The sequence below is a fragment of the Natator depressus genome, chromosome 1 (assembly GCF_965152275.1).
Source record: "Natator depressus isolate rNatDep1 chromosome 1, rNatDep2.hap1, whole genome shotgun sequence".
Classification (NCBI taxonomy): domain Eukaryota; kingdom Metazoa; phylum Chordata; order Testudines; family Cheloniidae; genus Natator; species Natator depressus.
In genome coordinates, this window is record NC_134234.1 from 294,693,445 (window position 1) to 294,710,142 (window position 16,698).

General features: G+C 40.4%; 1 protein-coding gene across 1 annotated transcript in view; it reads right to left on the reverse strand.

Annotated features, from left to right (window-relative positions):
• Window positions 1–938: 938 nt before the first annotated feature.
• The window catches only part of CNTN1 (contactin 1), a 417,240-nt gene continuing 401,480 nt past the window's right edge, over window positions 939–16,698 (reverse strand). Inside the window, exon 23 of the mRNA XM_074942235.1 lies at window positions 939–3,093. Within this exon, the coding sequence (XP_074798336.1) occupies window positions 3,017–3,093 (77 nt within the window). The 3' untranslated portion in view covers window positions 939–3,016. The remainder of the gene's footprint in view (window positions 3,094–16,698) is intronic.

A 16,698-nucleotide genomic window follows, 5' to 3' on the forward strand; every position in this document is an offset into this window, starting at 1 on the left:
CAGAAAAAGGAACAAAAATTTGCAAAATGACTACCAGTTTCACTGACAAAGGTACTACTTCTCCTATTGCCACGTTTAGTGATATTAATTCAAACCCACAGAGATGCTGAATTTGCCTCTCAAGAGGCACTTAGCATCTCACCAGATGAAGCCCTTACATCTGATACCGCCTCTTGAAATCAGTGGGATTGCACAAGGTGTATATCAGTGCCAAACTCAGCTCCTTTTGATCAGCTTTACAAAATGGATCTCTTGGTAATAAATCTGTTGGAACGGGAAACATTACTGATCACAGCTGTTCTTCTTGGTTAACCCTTGACTCCCGTGATGCTCCAAAAATCTTTCACAATAGAACCTTTCCACTATTAAAGCTGTGAAAATGGTGTTTCTTCACACCATTTTCCCCTAGGCAAAACAATAAAGAGCCACTAGGTTTTTAAATCTCCTGTTAAATTCAAAAGACAGCTTTTACGTCTTGAGTAACATTAATACATTTATTTAATTATAATTTATTTTTCATTCTTAAAAAGGACAAAGCATGGTTCTGCTCTACTAAATTAAAAAATATAAGATAAAGAGTAACTAAAACAAATTCAAAATTCATCAGTATTAAGTAATATTAATATCAAGTTTCCTGAAGTATAAAGAAACAACAAATGTGTCTATCTAAACTTTAATTATGAACCTTGCGTTTTAAAGCAGATGATACATTAGTTAGTTTTGTTGACAACAGTTTGAAACGGAAGGTCCCCGTTTACACAGTTGTGTAAAACAATAAAAATCTGGAATTACCAGATCAGTATGAGATGTTGTAATCTAGCTCATCTGTGTTACAGATTAAAAAAAAAAAGCGGTTTTACCCTCCAGATCATTTTCATCCAAAAATTAAACAGTTTTGCTCCTTATATCATATATTAGAAAAGCAAAAGGCAATCATGCATTTGGCAAAAGATTTAGTTGTGGTTGTACATTATATAAAAATGAGTGATACTGCATAAAAACCAAAACAAAATAAAACAATCTTTTGTACAGAAGGCTTACAGAGTTTTAGTTTCTGTTACACATGAAAACAGCTCATTTTTCTTTCAAATAACTATACAGTTTATGAAATTCAGGAGTGCTCTTATAACTTTTGACATTCCTCTATAGGGAAGTTATCACTTTCACCTATTTAAAAAAGTTTAATCTTGGAACAAAATTAAAATTAAACTAAAACAGTATTATTGATATTTCTTAATGAAGACTCTAAATGTTTACAGGTAAATATATAGTACAAAATCATACAAATTAAAGAAAAGGGTGTAAAGTGTTAATAGGCCTATTCTTGCTTCATGTAAATAGTATTATTATGGACCTCTACAGCATCAGTTCTAAAAAGATAAACTCGATCTCTAAATAGCTAGCAAGGTTGTGCTAATAAAATATGATTCAAAGCTTATAATTCTTGAAGCATCAGACATTGCACTATTACTTGAGCCAGCTGATTCAATATCACCGTGTTTCTTCAACATTCACACTCAGACTAAGTTCTCAGCACATGATGGAAAAAGAAAGAAATATGCACTTCTTTAACAACTTTTAAAAAACCACTGAAACAGTGTAGACACAGTCAGAACAAAAACATTCTCTATCTCCTATTGGACTTCCATTTTTGCAAAAGCCATAGTTGACATTTAGGATCAGACCAGCTGGGATCTGCTTTCATTTAACATCTTCATATCTTTCAGTATTGTATCAGACAGAGAAATAGTCTAAGAACTTTTAAACTCTTATTTACAGCACTAGGAACAGTAGAATAATATCAAGTTATTGAAAAAAAAGCATATTCTTCCAACTGCAGGGCTTCACTAAAGAAAGGTAAAAACTTGAATCTGCAGCATAAAGAAGTAATCAGAATAATTTTTTGTTACTGTGCTACTTTGTTTTTGCCATTTTACCTTATATAGTTTAGCTTATTATTATAAATGTGTCCAGTTTTAAAACACAACTTAAACATTCTATCATTTGATGTTCCAGTGGCTGATCCTATACTGGACTCCATTTTCGAACTTTTAACATGCTGTTCCAATATCTTGAGGGAGGACGGGCAATTATGCTGCTTGTATGAAAGCCAGAATTTCACACTTAAAATCAGCGATGACTGAATTATTTAAACAATAATTCCTGAGCAGAGTAAAAGAAATGGTATCAAGCTGCATATGCTGCCACTGATGTTCTTTGTGTGATCAAACTGAAATAATCTATTACTAATTAAGAAAATCACAATTTGTTTGAAGAGCATTTTTTTTAAATGTTGCATTATAGGAAGTAAAGGTCTGGAAAAGCCTTATAATTCAATGTTGCTATTAATATTCAAAATTGAACTCCCCAAATGTATCTAAAATAAAAATTCCTTGTAATGGAACCTAGTTTCAAATGCTCTCAAAGTATATTCAATTGCTTCAAGTAAAAAAGCTCTAAAAATGAATTCAATGTTTTTGCTTTGACTGTATCCCTAAAAATGTGAAATCTCATAAATGATGATAGGGACATTCAAAAATATGCAGTGCACAAAACATATAGGATAGTACAGACAGACGTAATTACTCTTACATTTACCACACACAATCAACATTTCAATCTCTATTATATTTCACAATTTGTTATTCAAGTTAAAGCACCTATGTATGGTGATTTTACTTTCACTGTACAGCCTATGTTATTGGATTTTAACACTGTAACTTGCCCCATTGGACCAAATCATGCAACTGTCACAAATCAGCATAAGTGTTTTATAAGGCATATTGGAACAAGTTAAAAATAATTTCTTATCCTTTCAAAAGTTGATTCGCTTGATGGAGGAGTTCCTGGATGCCTCAGTCCTCTTAGAGTTCATCGTAAATCAGTAGGGTAATTTTTTAAAGTGTAATTTATTTGGCTTAAGATGGTGCCACAGGAGTCAAAAAGAATAGTTATCCTCACAGGTTTGAAGGGTGTCCTTTACACTGGACAGAGGACAAGATAAATCCGGAGACATTCAGAATTCCAAGTAGGCAAGGACACCAATGGCAGGCAGCAATAAACCAAGAAGACCAGGTGATACTCCAGCAGCACCTACAAATAAAAGAGATATTGCAATTTTGTTTTTATGTGAATGATCACCACAAATTTAGATGCAGGCAATTATTTAAGGTGAGAGATCTTGAAAATCAGCTGGTACATCACAAAGCAACTTCTACCTGTATGGACAACTGAAAATGGATAAAAGTCACCACAATATTACTAAGGACTCAGTCTTTCATTCTGTGTGAGCTGTTTATTCAGCATGTTTATATAATCAGTGAAGCCATTAAGATCACATCGGTGTATTTTGGTTTGGATGGTCCAGCAAGCCAGGAGGCTGTACCAGGAGGCAAAAGGTCAAAATAAATATTTAAACACGTGAAAACAAAATGAGCAGACACTTTGAAATGTGATGAAACAAAGAGATACCTCCAGAAATGTTAATGTTGTTATGATCAGTAATAACCTGAGAGCTGTCACAGAGCCTGGGTCATTTGTTTACCTGCTGGATTATGAAGTCCAGATGGCTAATCTCTAACAGTACAGCATTTGTGTGTATATTTCTGTTAAAAATCACATGGTCTCTTTTAAATAAATATTTTAGGACAAAAATATTCAGTGACGGTTTACAATCTTTGTGTGATTTTGCTTTGAAATACCAAGCATAAAAATGATACTGTGTGCAATGACTTTTGTTGTCTCGGTCCAGCTTCCTGTAAAAAAACTTCTACTTTATAAAGCCACAAATGACTATCTGGCAACCTTGCAGTCAACCTGGGGAGGAATGAATGGTGATGAAGAACAAGCTGTCCTCTCATCCCTCGAGATGGTTCCTGTAGATCAGGATTGAGGTAGATTAGTTGGGCAGTGTGGAAGAAGGCTGCACTGCTGTCGTGGGTGGTGTACTTCGGCTACGGATAGAAGACTTCAAGGTGGATCCAGTGCTGTCAGTCCCTGTCTTTCTAGATTTTTATTCTGTGCTCATCTCCATTGTATTTTTAGCACCTAATCTAGTATCCCTCTCTATGCTTTCATTAAATTCTAAACAAACCTAAAAGGAGAAGTTACTCACCCCATGCAGTAACTAATTTTTTGAGATGTGTCCCCCTAAGGATGTTTCACTTCAGGTGCGCATGTGTTCCATGAGCCTTCGATTGGAGATTTTAGGTAGCAGTGCCCGTTCGGCCCAACATACACTCTACTCTGCCTTGTGCTCTGCAATGTGGCTATTTAGAGCTGCGTGGGTGACCCCACTCAGTTCCTTTCCTACTGGAATGCTCCACAGCAGAGGGGAAGGAGGACAGATAGTGGAGCACCCATATGGACACACATCTTGAAGAACTACAGTTATTGCACAGGGTGAGTCATGTCCCTATGAGTTCTCCTCTTCAGGTGACTACTGAACAGTACCCTCTAAGGAGGGGGGGAAGCGCTTCACAGTGAAGTCCAAAATTGAAGACAGTACAGTAGAGCCAAACATAGCATCAGAAGCTGAGTCATGAATTATTGTATAATGTTTAGAAAAGGTGTGTATGGAGGTCCCAGTTGTGGCTCTACATATTTCTGCAATGGGGACATTCTTAAGAGAGGCTACTGAAGTAGAAAGATCTCATTGAATGGGTTAGTACTCTAGAATGAGGTTAGAGATCATGACACTCATAACAAAAGGTAATGCAGTCAGATGTCCATCTAGAGGGAATCGGCTTGGAAATTCGAGATCCCTTACGTCCATCCACAATAGACACAAACAATCTGGGAGCTTTTCTAAATGGCTTAGTCCTGGCCAACTAAATGTCTAATGACCTTCTGACATCAAGGGTATGTAATAATGCATTCTCCTTATTCAGGTATAGTTTAGGAAAGAAAACTGGAAGATGAATAGACTGATTAATGTGGAAATCGGAGGACACCTTCCATAATAATTTGGGATGTGGTCGCAATGTGACCTATCCTTGAAAAATACTGTTAAGTGGGGATATACCATCAGAAGCCCTTATCTCCCCAATGTAGAGCAAAAATAATGGCTACCAGGAAGGCCGTTTTCATAGATAAGTCAAGAAGGGAACAGGTCGCCAGTGGCTCAAAGGGAGGTCTCGCAAGGCATCTAAGCACCAACTTGGGGTCCCAAAACGGGATAGGACATCTGACTCATAGAAAAATATTCCCCAGCCCCTTGAGAAAAATCACTATTATCTGATGTGCGAACACCGAAAAACCCTTTACCAGGAAATTCAGGGCTGTAATGGCTGCCAAATGTACCCTAATGGAATTCAAAGACAACCCTGACTTTTTCAGGTCTAGGGTGTAATCTAGAATGAGGTTAGAGATCATGACATATTGTCTGCCATGATCTTCACATATTTTCCCCTGATCAATGGCATAGAATGAAAACTGTCATTGCTAACCACTCTGAGTTCCAGAAAGGTGATGTGCAGAATGCTCTCATGAGATGACCACCTGCCTTGAGCAGTATATCAAGATGTGCTCACCATCCCAACAGAGATGCCTCTGTTGTTATCATCAGCATTAGGAATGGCTGAGTGAAGGAGATTCCTGCGCAAATGCTGTGAGGTTCTTTCCAGTAGGAACACTAGGAACTGAGAGTAGTTTGTATAAGTTGTGTTTGCTTGACAGTTCAACAGTTCTGCAGCACATTTGCAAATATGTATGGTTTTATCACAAAAGTTACAGTTGCCATACACCCCAACAACTGAAGACAGTTTTAAACCAACGTCTGAGGGCCGATTTGGACTATAAAGACTAAATTCAATAGAGTTGTAAACCTCTGTGTTGAGAGGAAGGCTTTGGTGGCTACCACATTGAGGCAGGTTCTTATGAACGCCAAGCTGTGGACGGGGGCCAAGGTGAACTTCTGAATGTTTAACTGCAGTCTCAGGCTGCAAAACAGTTCTATACCCGTCTGAGTGGCCACGTAGGTCTCACTGTAGGAGCAAACCTTTAGCAGCCAATCATCAAGGTATGAAAATACTGGGATTCCTTCTCTGTGAAGGTAAGCCACTACCACTGACAGAACTTCAAAAACACGCTGGGAGCAGAAGAGAGTCCGAAGGGAAGCACTCTGTATTGAAAGTGGTTTTGACCTAGAGTGAAACGTAGGGACCTTCTGTGGGAGAGGTGGGTCACTATATGGAGATATGCATTTTGCAGGTTGAGGGACGAGAACCAATCCCCTAGATCAAATGATGGTATAATTGCTGCAAGTGTCACCATTTTGAACTTCTGTATCTTCACAAACCTGTTCAGGAGCCTTAGATGTAGAATGGGTCTCCACCCGCTGTTCTTTTTTAGAACCACGAAGTCCCTGGAATAAATCTCCTTCCCAACTGATTCTATACTGCTAAGGTTCAGAAGGGACTCTATTTCCTGCTTTAGAAGGCATTTATAAAAGGAGTTCCTGAAGAGGGAAAGGGAAGGGGGGTTGGATGGAGGGAGGAAAGTGAAGTGGATGGAGTATCCTGCTGATACGATCTCCAAAACCCTATGTCCATAGTGATATGCTCCCAAGCTTGTCAGAAGTGAGAAATGTCTTCCTTGCTGTGGGGACTGGCTGTGAACCATTGCAGCTGGAAAGGAAAAAGTGAGGAGGGTAACTCAAACACTCAATAACCCCAACAAAATTGGTGTTTTGGCAATGAGGGTTTCAAGGCTGATGTCTGTGTATCAGATGGTCTCTTTATCTGGAACCTCTGCCTCTTTTGTTGGGGTTCATAAGGTCTCTGGGAGCTAAAGAATTGAGCAGAACAAGATCTTTGTGCTGTCTGGGACTTACTAGATTTCCTTTTATGTGCAGGCATGTAAATTCCAGAGACCGCAAAGTGGCCCTGGATTCTTTTAATATATAGAGAGACTCGTCTGTATTTTCTGCAAACAATTTTAAACCATCAAAGGGAAGGTCATCAACTGTATTTTGAACCTCCCTCAGAAATCCTGACAGCTGAAGCCAGGAGGCCCTTCTCATGACTACAGCCATAGAAACAGAGCAAAAGCAGCTGTGTCGGGGGCATCCAGAGAGGACTGCAGAGATGTTCTGCTGCGGAGCTGACTCTCTGTCATGATTGCCTGGAATTGGTCCTCTGCTCTGGTGGCAGATGCTCAATAAACAAATTGAACTTTGTGATTATATTTCACCATCAATGCCTACTAGTCAGAGATCCTAAACTTCAGCGTCGCACACAAATGTAATTTGCAAGCAAATAAATCGAGACACTTCTGATCTTTAACATATGGCATTGATTTAGAATGGTGCTGCCTTACATATTCATTGACAGCCTTAATATCTAGGCTGTTGGGCGAGGGATCAGAAAACAGAAACTCCAAATCTTTAGATGGAACATACTATTTATTATCAACCCTTTTACAGGTGGATGGTGTTGTCACTGGGGTATGCCAGATTACTTTTGCAGGGTTCAACAGCAGCTCATTAATAGGTAGTGCAATTTGGAAAGATGATGTTATATGCAGAATATCAAGCATTTTATGTTGTAACTCCTTAACCTCCTCAAGTGGAATTTGTAAGGAGTCTGCTATCCTTTTAATGAGGTCCTGAAACCGTTTGAAGTTTGAAGTTGTCCGCCCGGGATGGTAGGGGAGGCATGACTATGTCATCTTCAGCTAGGGATGAAGAAGAGATGTTGTTTAGTGTTACAACCTCTTTGTCTACTCTTGCCTTGTGTTTTCAAAGGTCTCTTCTTTTGGATCAGGCCTTTTTGAAAGAGAGAAAGCTAAGGGTCCTAGAGACTTGTTGATAGTATGCCGCCCATGGACCCCAGTACTTCCAATTAGAGGGACCATATGGTATAGGTGAGGGCACCCAAGAGTGCTCATACCACTGGGATGGAGCTTGAGAGTGTCTTTCAGAAATATGTTCTGTCTCCCTCTGATAGGGAGGAGAGGAGTCCTGAACTGAAATTTGTGAGACCAATGAAAAATCACCATCATCATTGTCATTTTCAACATCACTTTGTAGAGGTGGAGCACCAGGAGAAAAAGATGGTGGCTCTGTCAGTATCAGGTGAAAGTCCGGAGACCAAGAGGTCTTCGGTACCAAGAATGGATCGGTACCAAACAAAGGGGAGTCAGGCATCTCTGTTATTGCAAGGTCTCATGAAAATGTAAACTTCTGAGGTACCAACATGGTGGTCGATACTGAGGTGGCAGCCTGACAAGAGCCTGACAAAAGCCTGTGGCAGATGGAGCAGGCAGTACTGTAGGCTTTATGCGCCCTGGGGAGAATCTACTAGCTGTTAGCTTGGTCTTCTGCAGTACCGAAATGTTAGGTACCGAGTGCCTGGCTGATTCTACTGGTACCAGCTTAGAAGAGGTAGCCCTCTTATCTTTGTTGATTCGATCCCCTGACAGTGATGAAGATCCTCCTGAGCCAGAACCCTTAGATTCTTTGGGTTTACTGATGCTCACAGTACCTGAGAAACCTGCAGTCTCATGGGTACTAAGTTAGGGATCAGCAGGTGCTGAAGCCGTTGTCTCAATCAGTGACCGGGGTTTCTTTGAGATTCCCTATCTGGGGAACCTAAGCTCAATTTCCCAGAGTCTTTTTGAGGGAATTCAGAAGTCTTCCTCTTAGCAGTTGTAGAGGAGTATTAAGCTGAGTTGACAGTTGACTTGTTTGGAGACTTGTTTATGTGGGGGAGGGGAGAATCCCCTGGTCTAGATCAGAAGACAGACAGAGGGAGCTTTCCATCATAAGGAGGCACGTCTTAATCTCCCGGTTCTTTCTGGATCTCAATTTTATGGCCAGGCAAAAATTATACTTTTGGGGGACAGGTGACTCCCTCGGGCAATGGACAGCCCAGGACTCCCAGTCGCTCACTGGGTAAACCTCCTGGCACAAAGTGAAATGTTTAAAACCAGAGAGCTGGGCATACCCTCCCAGCAATTTAACATCCTTACAACAATTTTTTCAAACTACTACTAACTATAACCAACTACCGCTATTATAACTAGCTAAGCTAAATAAAACTATGAGAAAAACTGCAGATGAGGTAAGCTGAGCTTGGACACTGCTGAGGCTCTGTCTCATGCTGAGGTGGTTGAGAAGAAATTGAGGGTGGTTTGCCTTTGCAGGTCTATCTAGCTATAGAGCAGAGTATGAGGCAGAATAGAGCACATGCGTAGGTCAAACTGGCAACACTACTTAAAATCTCTGACTGAAGGCGCATGAGGCACATGTGTGTCTGAAGTGTAGCACCCACAAGGACATTATGTGAGGAAGAAAAATGATTTTGTAACACAATTCTGTTACAGCTGCTTTTGCTCACATTCTTTCCAATAAAGTTTCTTCTGAATAGTGTGACTACCGACCACAGATGGAGTGAAATGGTTTGTAAAGTTCAATCTCCTTAAACACAGAGTCCTTGAGGAGTTTCTGGGGTCTACTTGTTGGAAAGAACTTTCTTTGCCAAAAGGCTCATGTAGCTGTCTGAGGAAGAAATAAAGGAGCTGAAGGATGGGAAAAGGAAACCATAAATCATAAAGCAAAGATTCAGCAGGTAGCTCTGTTCCATATACTAGCAGCAAAGAATATTAATGTCCAATATAAAGTGTTTTTTATTCATAGATTTTACAACAAGAAGGGACCATTATGATCACCTAGTCTGACCTCTTATATAATACAGGCTGTAGGATTACACCAAGTGGATTCTGCATCAATCCCATAAATTTGTACTTAAGGATGTGGAAGACACAATCTTTAAGCCACAATATTCTAAATTTTCAGTAAGTAAAGAGGCTGAGCTTGCATTTCATGTGCACTCAAAATCTACCGTTAACAAATGCTGTCTTGATCAGATGTCTGAAGTCAAGAGGCGTTTGTAGGTGAAACCAGGACTGGGATCAAAACAAGTTAAAATAAATGCCTGAAAGGTGAATTGAGACACTTATTACCTGCACTCTGGAAAAGTAAGGAAACCAGCTGGAATGAAGCTGGATGGACTTGTGGCTAAGGCAGTAAGCTGGGACTAAGGCAATCAGAGTTCCATTGCCAGTCTATCAGACTCCCTGCATGCCCTTGTACAAGTCATCTAATTGATCTTCAGTTCTCTAACTGTAAAAGGGGGATCATGATATTTTCTAATCTAGAGAATATGTTCATTAGTATTTAGGAAATACTCAGATATGATGATGATGAGCACAGGTGTTGACTTTGTCCTTTCCCGGGGAGGGGTGCTTGACCCACACTCCTCCCGGGCCCCTTGCCCACTCCATCCCTTCTCCAAACCCCACCTCTTCCCACCCCATCCTCTCCCCCGAGTGCATCCATCCTCACTCCTCCCCCCCAGCACCTCCTGCAGACCGCTAAACAGCTGATTACAGTGAGTGGGAGGTGCTGGGAGAGAAGTGGAGGTGCTGACCGGCTAGGCTGACAGAGGGTGGAAGGTGCTGGGGTAGGTTGGGGGAGGAGCTGATGGGGGGCTGCCAGTGGGTGTCGAGCACCCACTATTTTTTGCCTGTGAGTGCTCCAGCCCTGGAGCACCCATGGAGTCAGCGCCTATGATGATGAGCATCATAGGAAGGCCTGTAAAATCAAAATAACTCTCTCTGTAAGATACTATAAGTAAATGAGGGTCAAAACCCCCTGAAGTTCAACATGTCTATTAAGTGTGGGGGTGAGCACTGTATTCCAGTTGAATACAATTCCAACTGAATTGTTCTTGCAAATTTAAAATCCATTTTGTGTGGATATTCCCAAATACAACTAAAATTATTTTTCTGTAGCCCACATTTATTATTACTATTTGTTTGCTAAGGTCCATCACTCTAACATATGTGGAAAGTGATTACAAAAAGTTGCTTATATGTGTCCAAGGGATAAATAATCCCAGTGAGGTGCAAACTGATCAGGGTTATTCCCATAATGCAAATAATTTCTGAATTGTACAAAGGCCAAAATGTGTGATGGTAACATTTGTTGTGATGCAAATACTAGAACACCAAATTCCCTTCTTTTTAAATATTTATAAAAGCAACCTTCCTGCATTCATCTCATCCCTTTGTCTTTCAGTTGGTTGGATACCGAACTTTCTGTGGAAAGACAAGTTTGTAGTGTTTAGGAGCTGAGCTTATGAAGGAAGCACTGTTGGATCTCCTGCTATTCATCCTGAGTTTACCTGACAGCTGGTTTCATGGTGGTTGGATATGACCATATCAGAAAAAATAATCGTAACTTCATTGAGTGGTCACACAAATTGTTGCTGAAATTCCTCCAAACACTTTTTGTACTGATGCAAGTTTTTGATTACACAATATGTGCAGACTGAAGACTATATCGAAACTGTTTTATCTCAAATATGCCTGTACTGTCTTTGTTTACTAAATAGCTTAATCTTTTTATACTCCTTGACCTTAAAGTCAAAACATCTTGCTCAGCTAACAAGCGTATAAATGATATTGGCTGTACAACCATCCGATCTGGGAACAGAAGCTATATCATGTGACTTAAGGTAAGTCTACACAGCAACTGGGAGGGGTAATTCCCAGCTCAGGTAGGCATATGTGCATTAGCTCTGCTCCAGCTAAAATTATCAGCGTGGCCATGGTGGCATGGGCAGCAGCTTGGGTTAAGGCCCAAGTATGTATCCAGGAAGTGTCTAGCCAAAGCAGCTGCCATGGCCACACTGCTATTTTTAGGTGCTAGCTTGACCAGAGCTAGTGCATGTTCATCTACTTACACTGTGAATTACATCTCCCAGCTGCTGTGTAGACATACCCTTAGGTGGACAGTCAAAATTAAGCAACAGAGCTCAATTTTTGATTGTTTACAAACAATGCAAGGAGTAAAACATTCCAAAAGGTGTTTGTTGAATGAATTTGAATGACTAACAAATTTGAGGAAATTGCTATTAGCATATGAATATTCTGCAAAGAAAAAAAAGCAAAGTTACCATCTGAAATAAATTATTCCCTGAGAAGTACTCTTTCAGCTCCACTGGGCAATACTCAACACAATTCACTTGGGATTAAATTGACCCAGTGCAGCAGGCTCAAAAATAGATTAGGCACCACTTCAGTGCTACCATGTAGGCTCTACGCAGTGAGGTTACTCTTATACCCAGACATGACACTAACAGAACATTGTGACGAAAGTTATCACATTAAGCAGACTTCTGTCTTTTTTTGTTGGACTACTGATGCTGACGTCAGGAGGTACATGCTGGATTAGACTTCCAGGCAGGCCTGTGGGTACAATCCTGTAGTCCTTACTCATATACAACATCCTTGAGATTAATGTAAGCTTTGCCTGAGTAAGGACTGCAGGTTTTACAGCTGTAGGCCAGTGCTGATGTAAATCTGACCTGTCAGTCTTAGCTACTATTTTAAAAATGAGAGAAGCATGGATACATATTTAATTCAGAACACTGCTCTATGCTGTGTAACTTGCCATCGCTGGCATGATTATTCAAAAAAATTATTTCCTCCTTGGAAAAATAAAATGGTTGATTTTACAGTTGAAAGATGTACATATGTAGAGTAAGAGGTTTTAAATAGTTGCTTATATATGCACTTGATTACCTTTGCCATATCGATACAAGGACATGCAAACTTGTCATATTATGGACAAACCAAGCAGTACCATGAGCACACATGCTACAGAGTGCTACTGCAGTGGTCAAATCTGAACCTCTAGCATCTCACCTAATTTAAAATATGAATGACTGTAGACAAGTCTTTTTTAAAATATTTGTGAATACGTGCAAACAAATGTATGAATTTATATAAAAGGAGGATTTTTGCACTCTCTGTAAAGGCTGGCCATGTATGAGCTTGGTATTCCCTTTCTCTGACTTGGGACCCATTTAGAAATAACACAGATGATTTGTATTAACATTATTTATGACTCCAAGTGAAGCCCTATTCCAGTACCATGCTATCTGTAACCCTAACCCATCAATTGCAAGTACATACAGCACTGAACACACAGAATGGCAAACTGCAGCCACAGAAGGAGAGGCCAAGCCGAGTCAGCACGCCAGTCATGAGGCCTAAAGACCACCAGTCTGAAATGAAAGTATCTTTCTGTTTGTGGGTTTGGCATCAAGATATCTAATTTACTGCAAATAAACAGTGTATGCCTGTGTGTGTTATATTCAGTTTTCCTACTGGCCCTTCGTGTGAGTGTCCTCTCTATATATCTGGGAAGAATTACAGATTTGGCTGGATTACTATAAAAATGAAGCTCAGCTGTAGAAATCTTGAATTCTTTTAAATCTAGCACTAGCCTTTCTATAGTGGATAAGGAAATATCTAGAATGCACTTTAAATATGTACAGGATTTTGTTTCTATGATGCATGTACTGCACTTGGTTAATCTATTTTTTGCATTTTGCTTTAAAGAGATCTTAGGAGTCTGAAAGCCACAAACCACACACTGTCAATACAGTTAAGCATTTTCCCTCAAAAAGTTATATATCCGAGTAAACGAAGGAAATAGTTTTGGAAACATTTTTCTCCAGTGGGAGTCATGTGTTAGATGAATTCCAGGTAAAATCCCACCTATCTATGGTTTTATCCTCCTTACATCTTACATTCCCTGCTTCAGTATTGACCATCCACTTCAAGCAGAGAAAGACCAGAGAGAAGTCCTCCACACTTCTAGACTAAGGCTGGCTTTGTGAGGAGAGAATTAGCAGAAGATGACAAAGATGGCTTGTATATCAATTTTCCATTTTTCATACAACTAGCAACTAGCAACTTCAGACATTCAATATTTTACCATTTAAATATAAAAATAACAAATCTAATGTGTATCAAAACATCTAAGACATCTATATATTACTCTACATTTTGTAACAATTATTTTCTTTAGACTTTGATTATTAAATTTGATATTGTTGCCCCTTCTTCTGATATCAGTGTCACCCTCTGTTGAGTGGTAGCTGATTTCTGGTGTCTTGTAGCTCTAGTGGAAGAGAAATCAATGACATGGAGTCTGGGTATGCTCTACGAGTAATCTGCTCTATTTTAACATATACACCAGTCCTGGAACAGAAATCTCAATCCACATACCAGTGCCCATATCACAGGAAGTGTACTCTGTCCCACAAATTACCTCTACTATAGAGAATAAAGCAGAGAGCAAACTCTTTGCTACCTGCCACAGCTTCTCTCAAAGGAAGACTGTATAACAGAACTAATACTGCATTTCTTCAAAAAGTAAAAACTTGCTCACATTCTAAGAACTCGTAAGACTATGTGCAAAACCACTAGTTGGTGACTATTACCACAACATTTTATAATTTTACAGCATTTTCCATTCATGAGTTTCCAAGTATTCTATGTACATTGAACATGGGACAGAAAAGTATTTTTATACTTATTTTACAGATGCGCAATCTAAGCCATAGAAAGGGTCAGTGATTTGCCCGTGTCATACTATTACTCAGTGCCTGAGTTGGAAAGAGATTCCACAAGTCCTAATTTCCTGTTCTTTTATAACCAACGAAGAAATATTAGCTCTGAAAGCAAACTGCAGACTAATTTCTTACCATGTAGATGTTAAACTACCAATAAGTTAGTTACTGGTCTCCGATGTAAGTAATCCATATAGTAAAGTTCCTTTTCACAGAGGAGTTTCTCTTTTCTAAGGCTTGGTCTACACTACAGAGCTGCCTTATGTCAACCTAACTATGTCAGTGTCTGTACTACAGCTTTGCTCCTACCAATATAAGTGCCTTACTACACTGACATAATAACTCCACCTCCACAAGAGGCGTAGGGCTTATGTCAGTGTAGTTAGGGCAACAGTGTCTGTGTAGACACTGCGTTCCTTACATCAGCTGTAAAATGTCATGTCAATTTCACAGCTCTAGAAAGCCAGATCTTCTGCCAGGGTGCTGCCGGGTCTCCGCTCAAAGCCAGGCTGCCACCCACCTGCTGCCTCCTGGGACCCTGGCTCCCTGCCAGGAGTATGGCAGCCAACTGGCCTCTGGGTGTGGATCTCCCTGCCGGAGGCGAGGAGCCCTGGGCAGCTTCCCCTCCTTTCCCAGCTGGGAGTGGGGAGACGAGAAGCCCATGGGGCAGCTGGGCTCCCAATGTGGAGCTGCATGGAGCTGAGAGCCCTGGCTCTCAGCTACCCACCCTGCCCCTTTTCAGTTGGTGGAAGTGCTCCTGGTGAGGACATGCACCACCACCGGAAGGAGGGCAGTGTGGACATCAGCCACCGGCGTCATTACCGTGGTGGCTGTAAGTTGACCTAAGATTGACATGCCCTGAGTGGCAAAACATTTATCCTACCAATATATGTAAAACTCCAGCTAACACTGGGCTAATCATGAGCTGACCCTGTTGTGGCACAACTCTTTCTCTATTTTGGTCCTTCGGAAAGACTCTTTCGAGAACATACATGTAATTATGTTTAACATGTACAGAATTACAGCAGTGTTCTTGGTTCCCAGGATCTGAACATCTAAATGTATTAATTATATAATGACCATCCATTTGTAAAAATAGACCGCAAGTTATCATCAAATGTTTAACATTTTATAGTGAGAGACAGAGACTCCTCTGTCTCATGATATCTCTCACATGATATTTCTTATGATTCATAAATAATGTAAAATTGCTAACAGAGCTAGATTTACTTCCTATGACAGTAAAGACATTTTGTTTTCTTACACAACAGCTGTCATCCTACTTTAATCATTTTTGAAACAGTGGCAAAAAATTTATCCTACCAAAAAATCAGCATTTTAGTTTCTGTAATATCTACACAGCTGCATCTATGACTAAGGCCTGGTCTACACTTGAAGTTTAGGTTGACATACCTATGTCACCCAGAGGTGTGACATATCCACACCTCTCAGTGCCTTAGCTCTGCCAACCTAACCCCCAGTGTTGACGCAGAATTCTTCCATCCATCTAGCTACCATCGCTTGGGGAGGTAGTGTTCCTATACCTTCTGTCAGTGCAGGCTGTGTCTATACTGGAGAATTATGCTGGCATAGCTACAGCACTGTAGCCAGTGTAGACGTGGTCTATCTCCTGACAACATACCTCCTTGGGAGGGTGTTTGCTTTGTGAACCAAGTCACACAAAACAAATCAGCGGGTTTATTGTTCTGTCATTTGATAAATACCCGTGTAGACTGCTGAGTTCAGAATAGAAGCCCTGAAAGACAGACTGTCTCTTGGGCTATGTCTATACTACAGGTTATGTCGGTATAACTTCTGTTGCTCAGGGGTGTGAATAAACCACCCCCTTGAGTGACATAAGTTACACCAACATAAGCGCTTGTGTGCATAGTGCTATGTTTCGTGGAGGTGGTTTTATTATGCCAATGGGAGAGCTCACTCCTATCAGCACAGAGCGTCTTCACCAGATGCACTGCAACAGCATAGCTGCATCAGTACAGCCGTGCCACTGCAGCACTCTACATATAGAAATGGCCTAGGAAAGGCTACCTGGAGAGGAAGGGGAAGCATAACTGCATGAGATGGGCAAATGTGATGCTGGTAGTTACCTGAATGGACTGCCAGCAGCTCCTGCCCAGAGTCCAGACTACGTTTCTCTAAGCATTCTACTCTGTAGTGCTTACTGAACATGACCAAGGGTCATTGTGTAGCTATCTTGGTAAACTTAAAGTCTGATTCTGCCTTCCTTTCCCATAATGAAGAGTATATTACT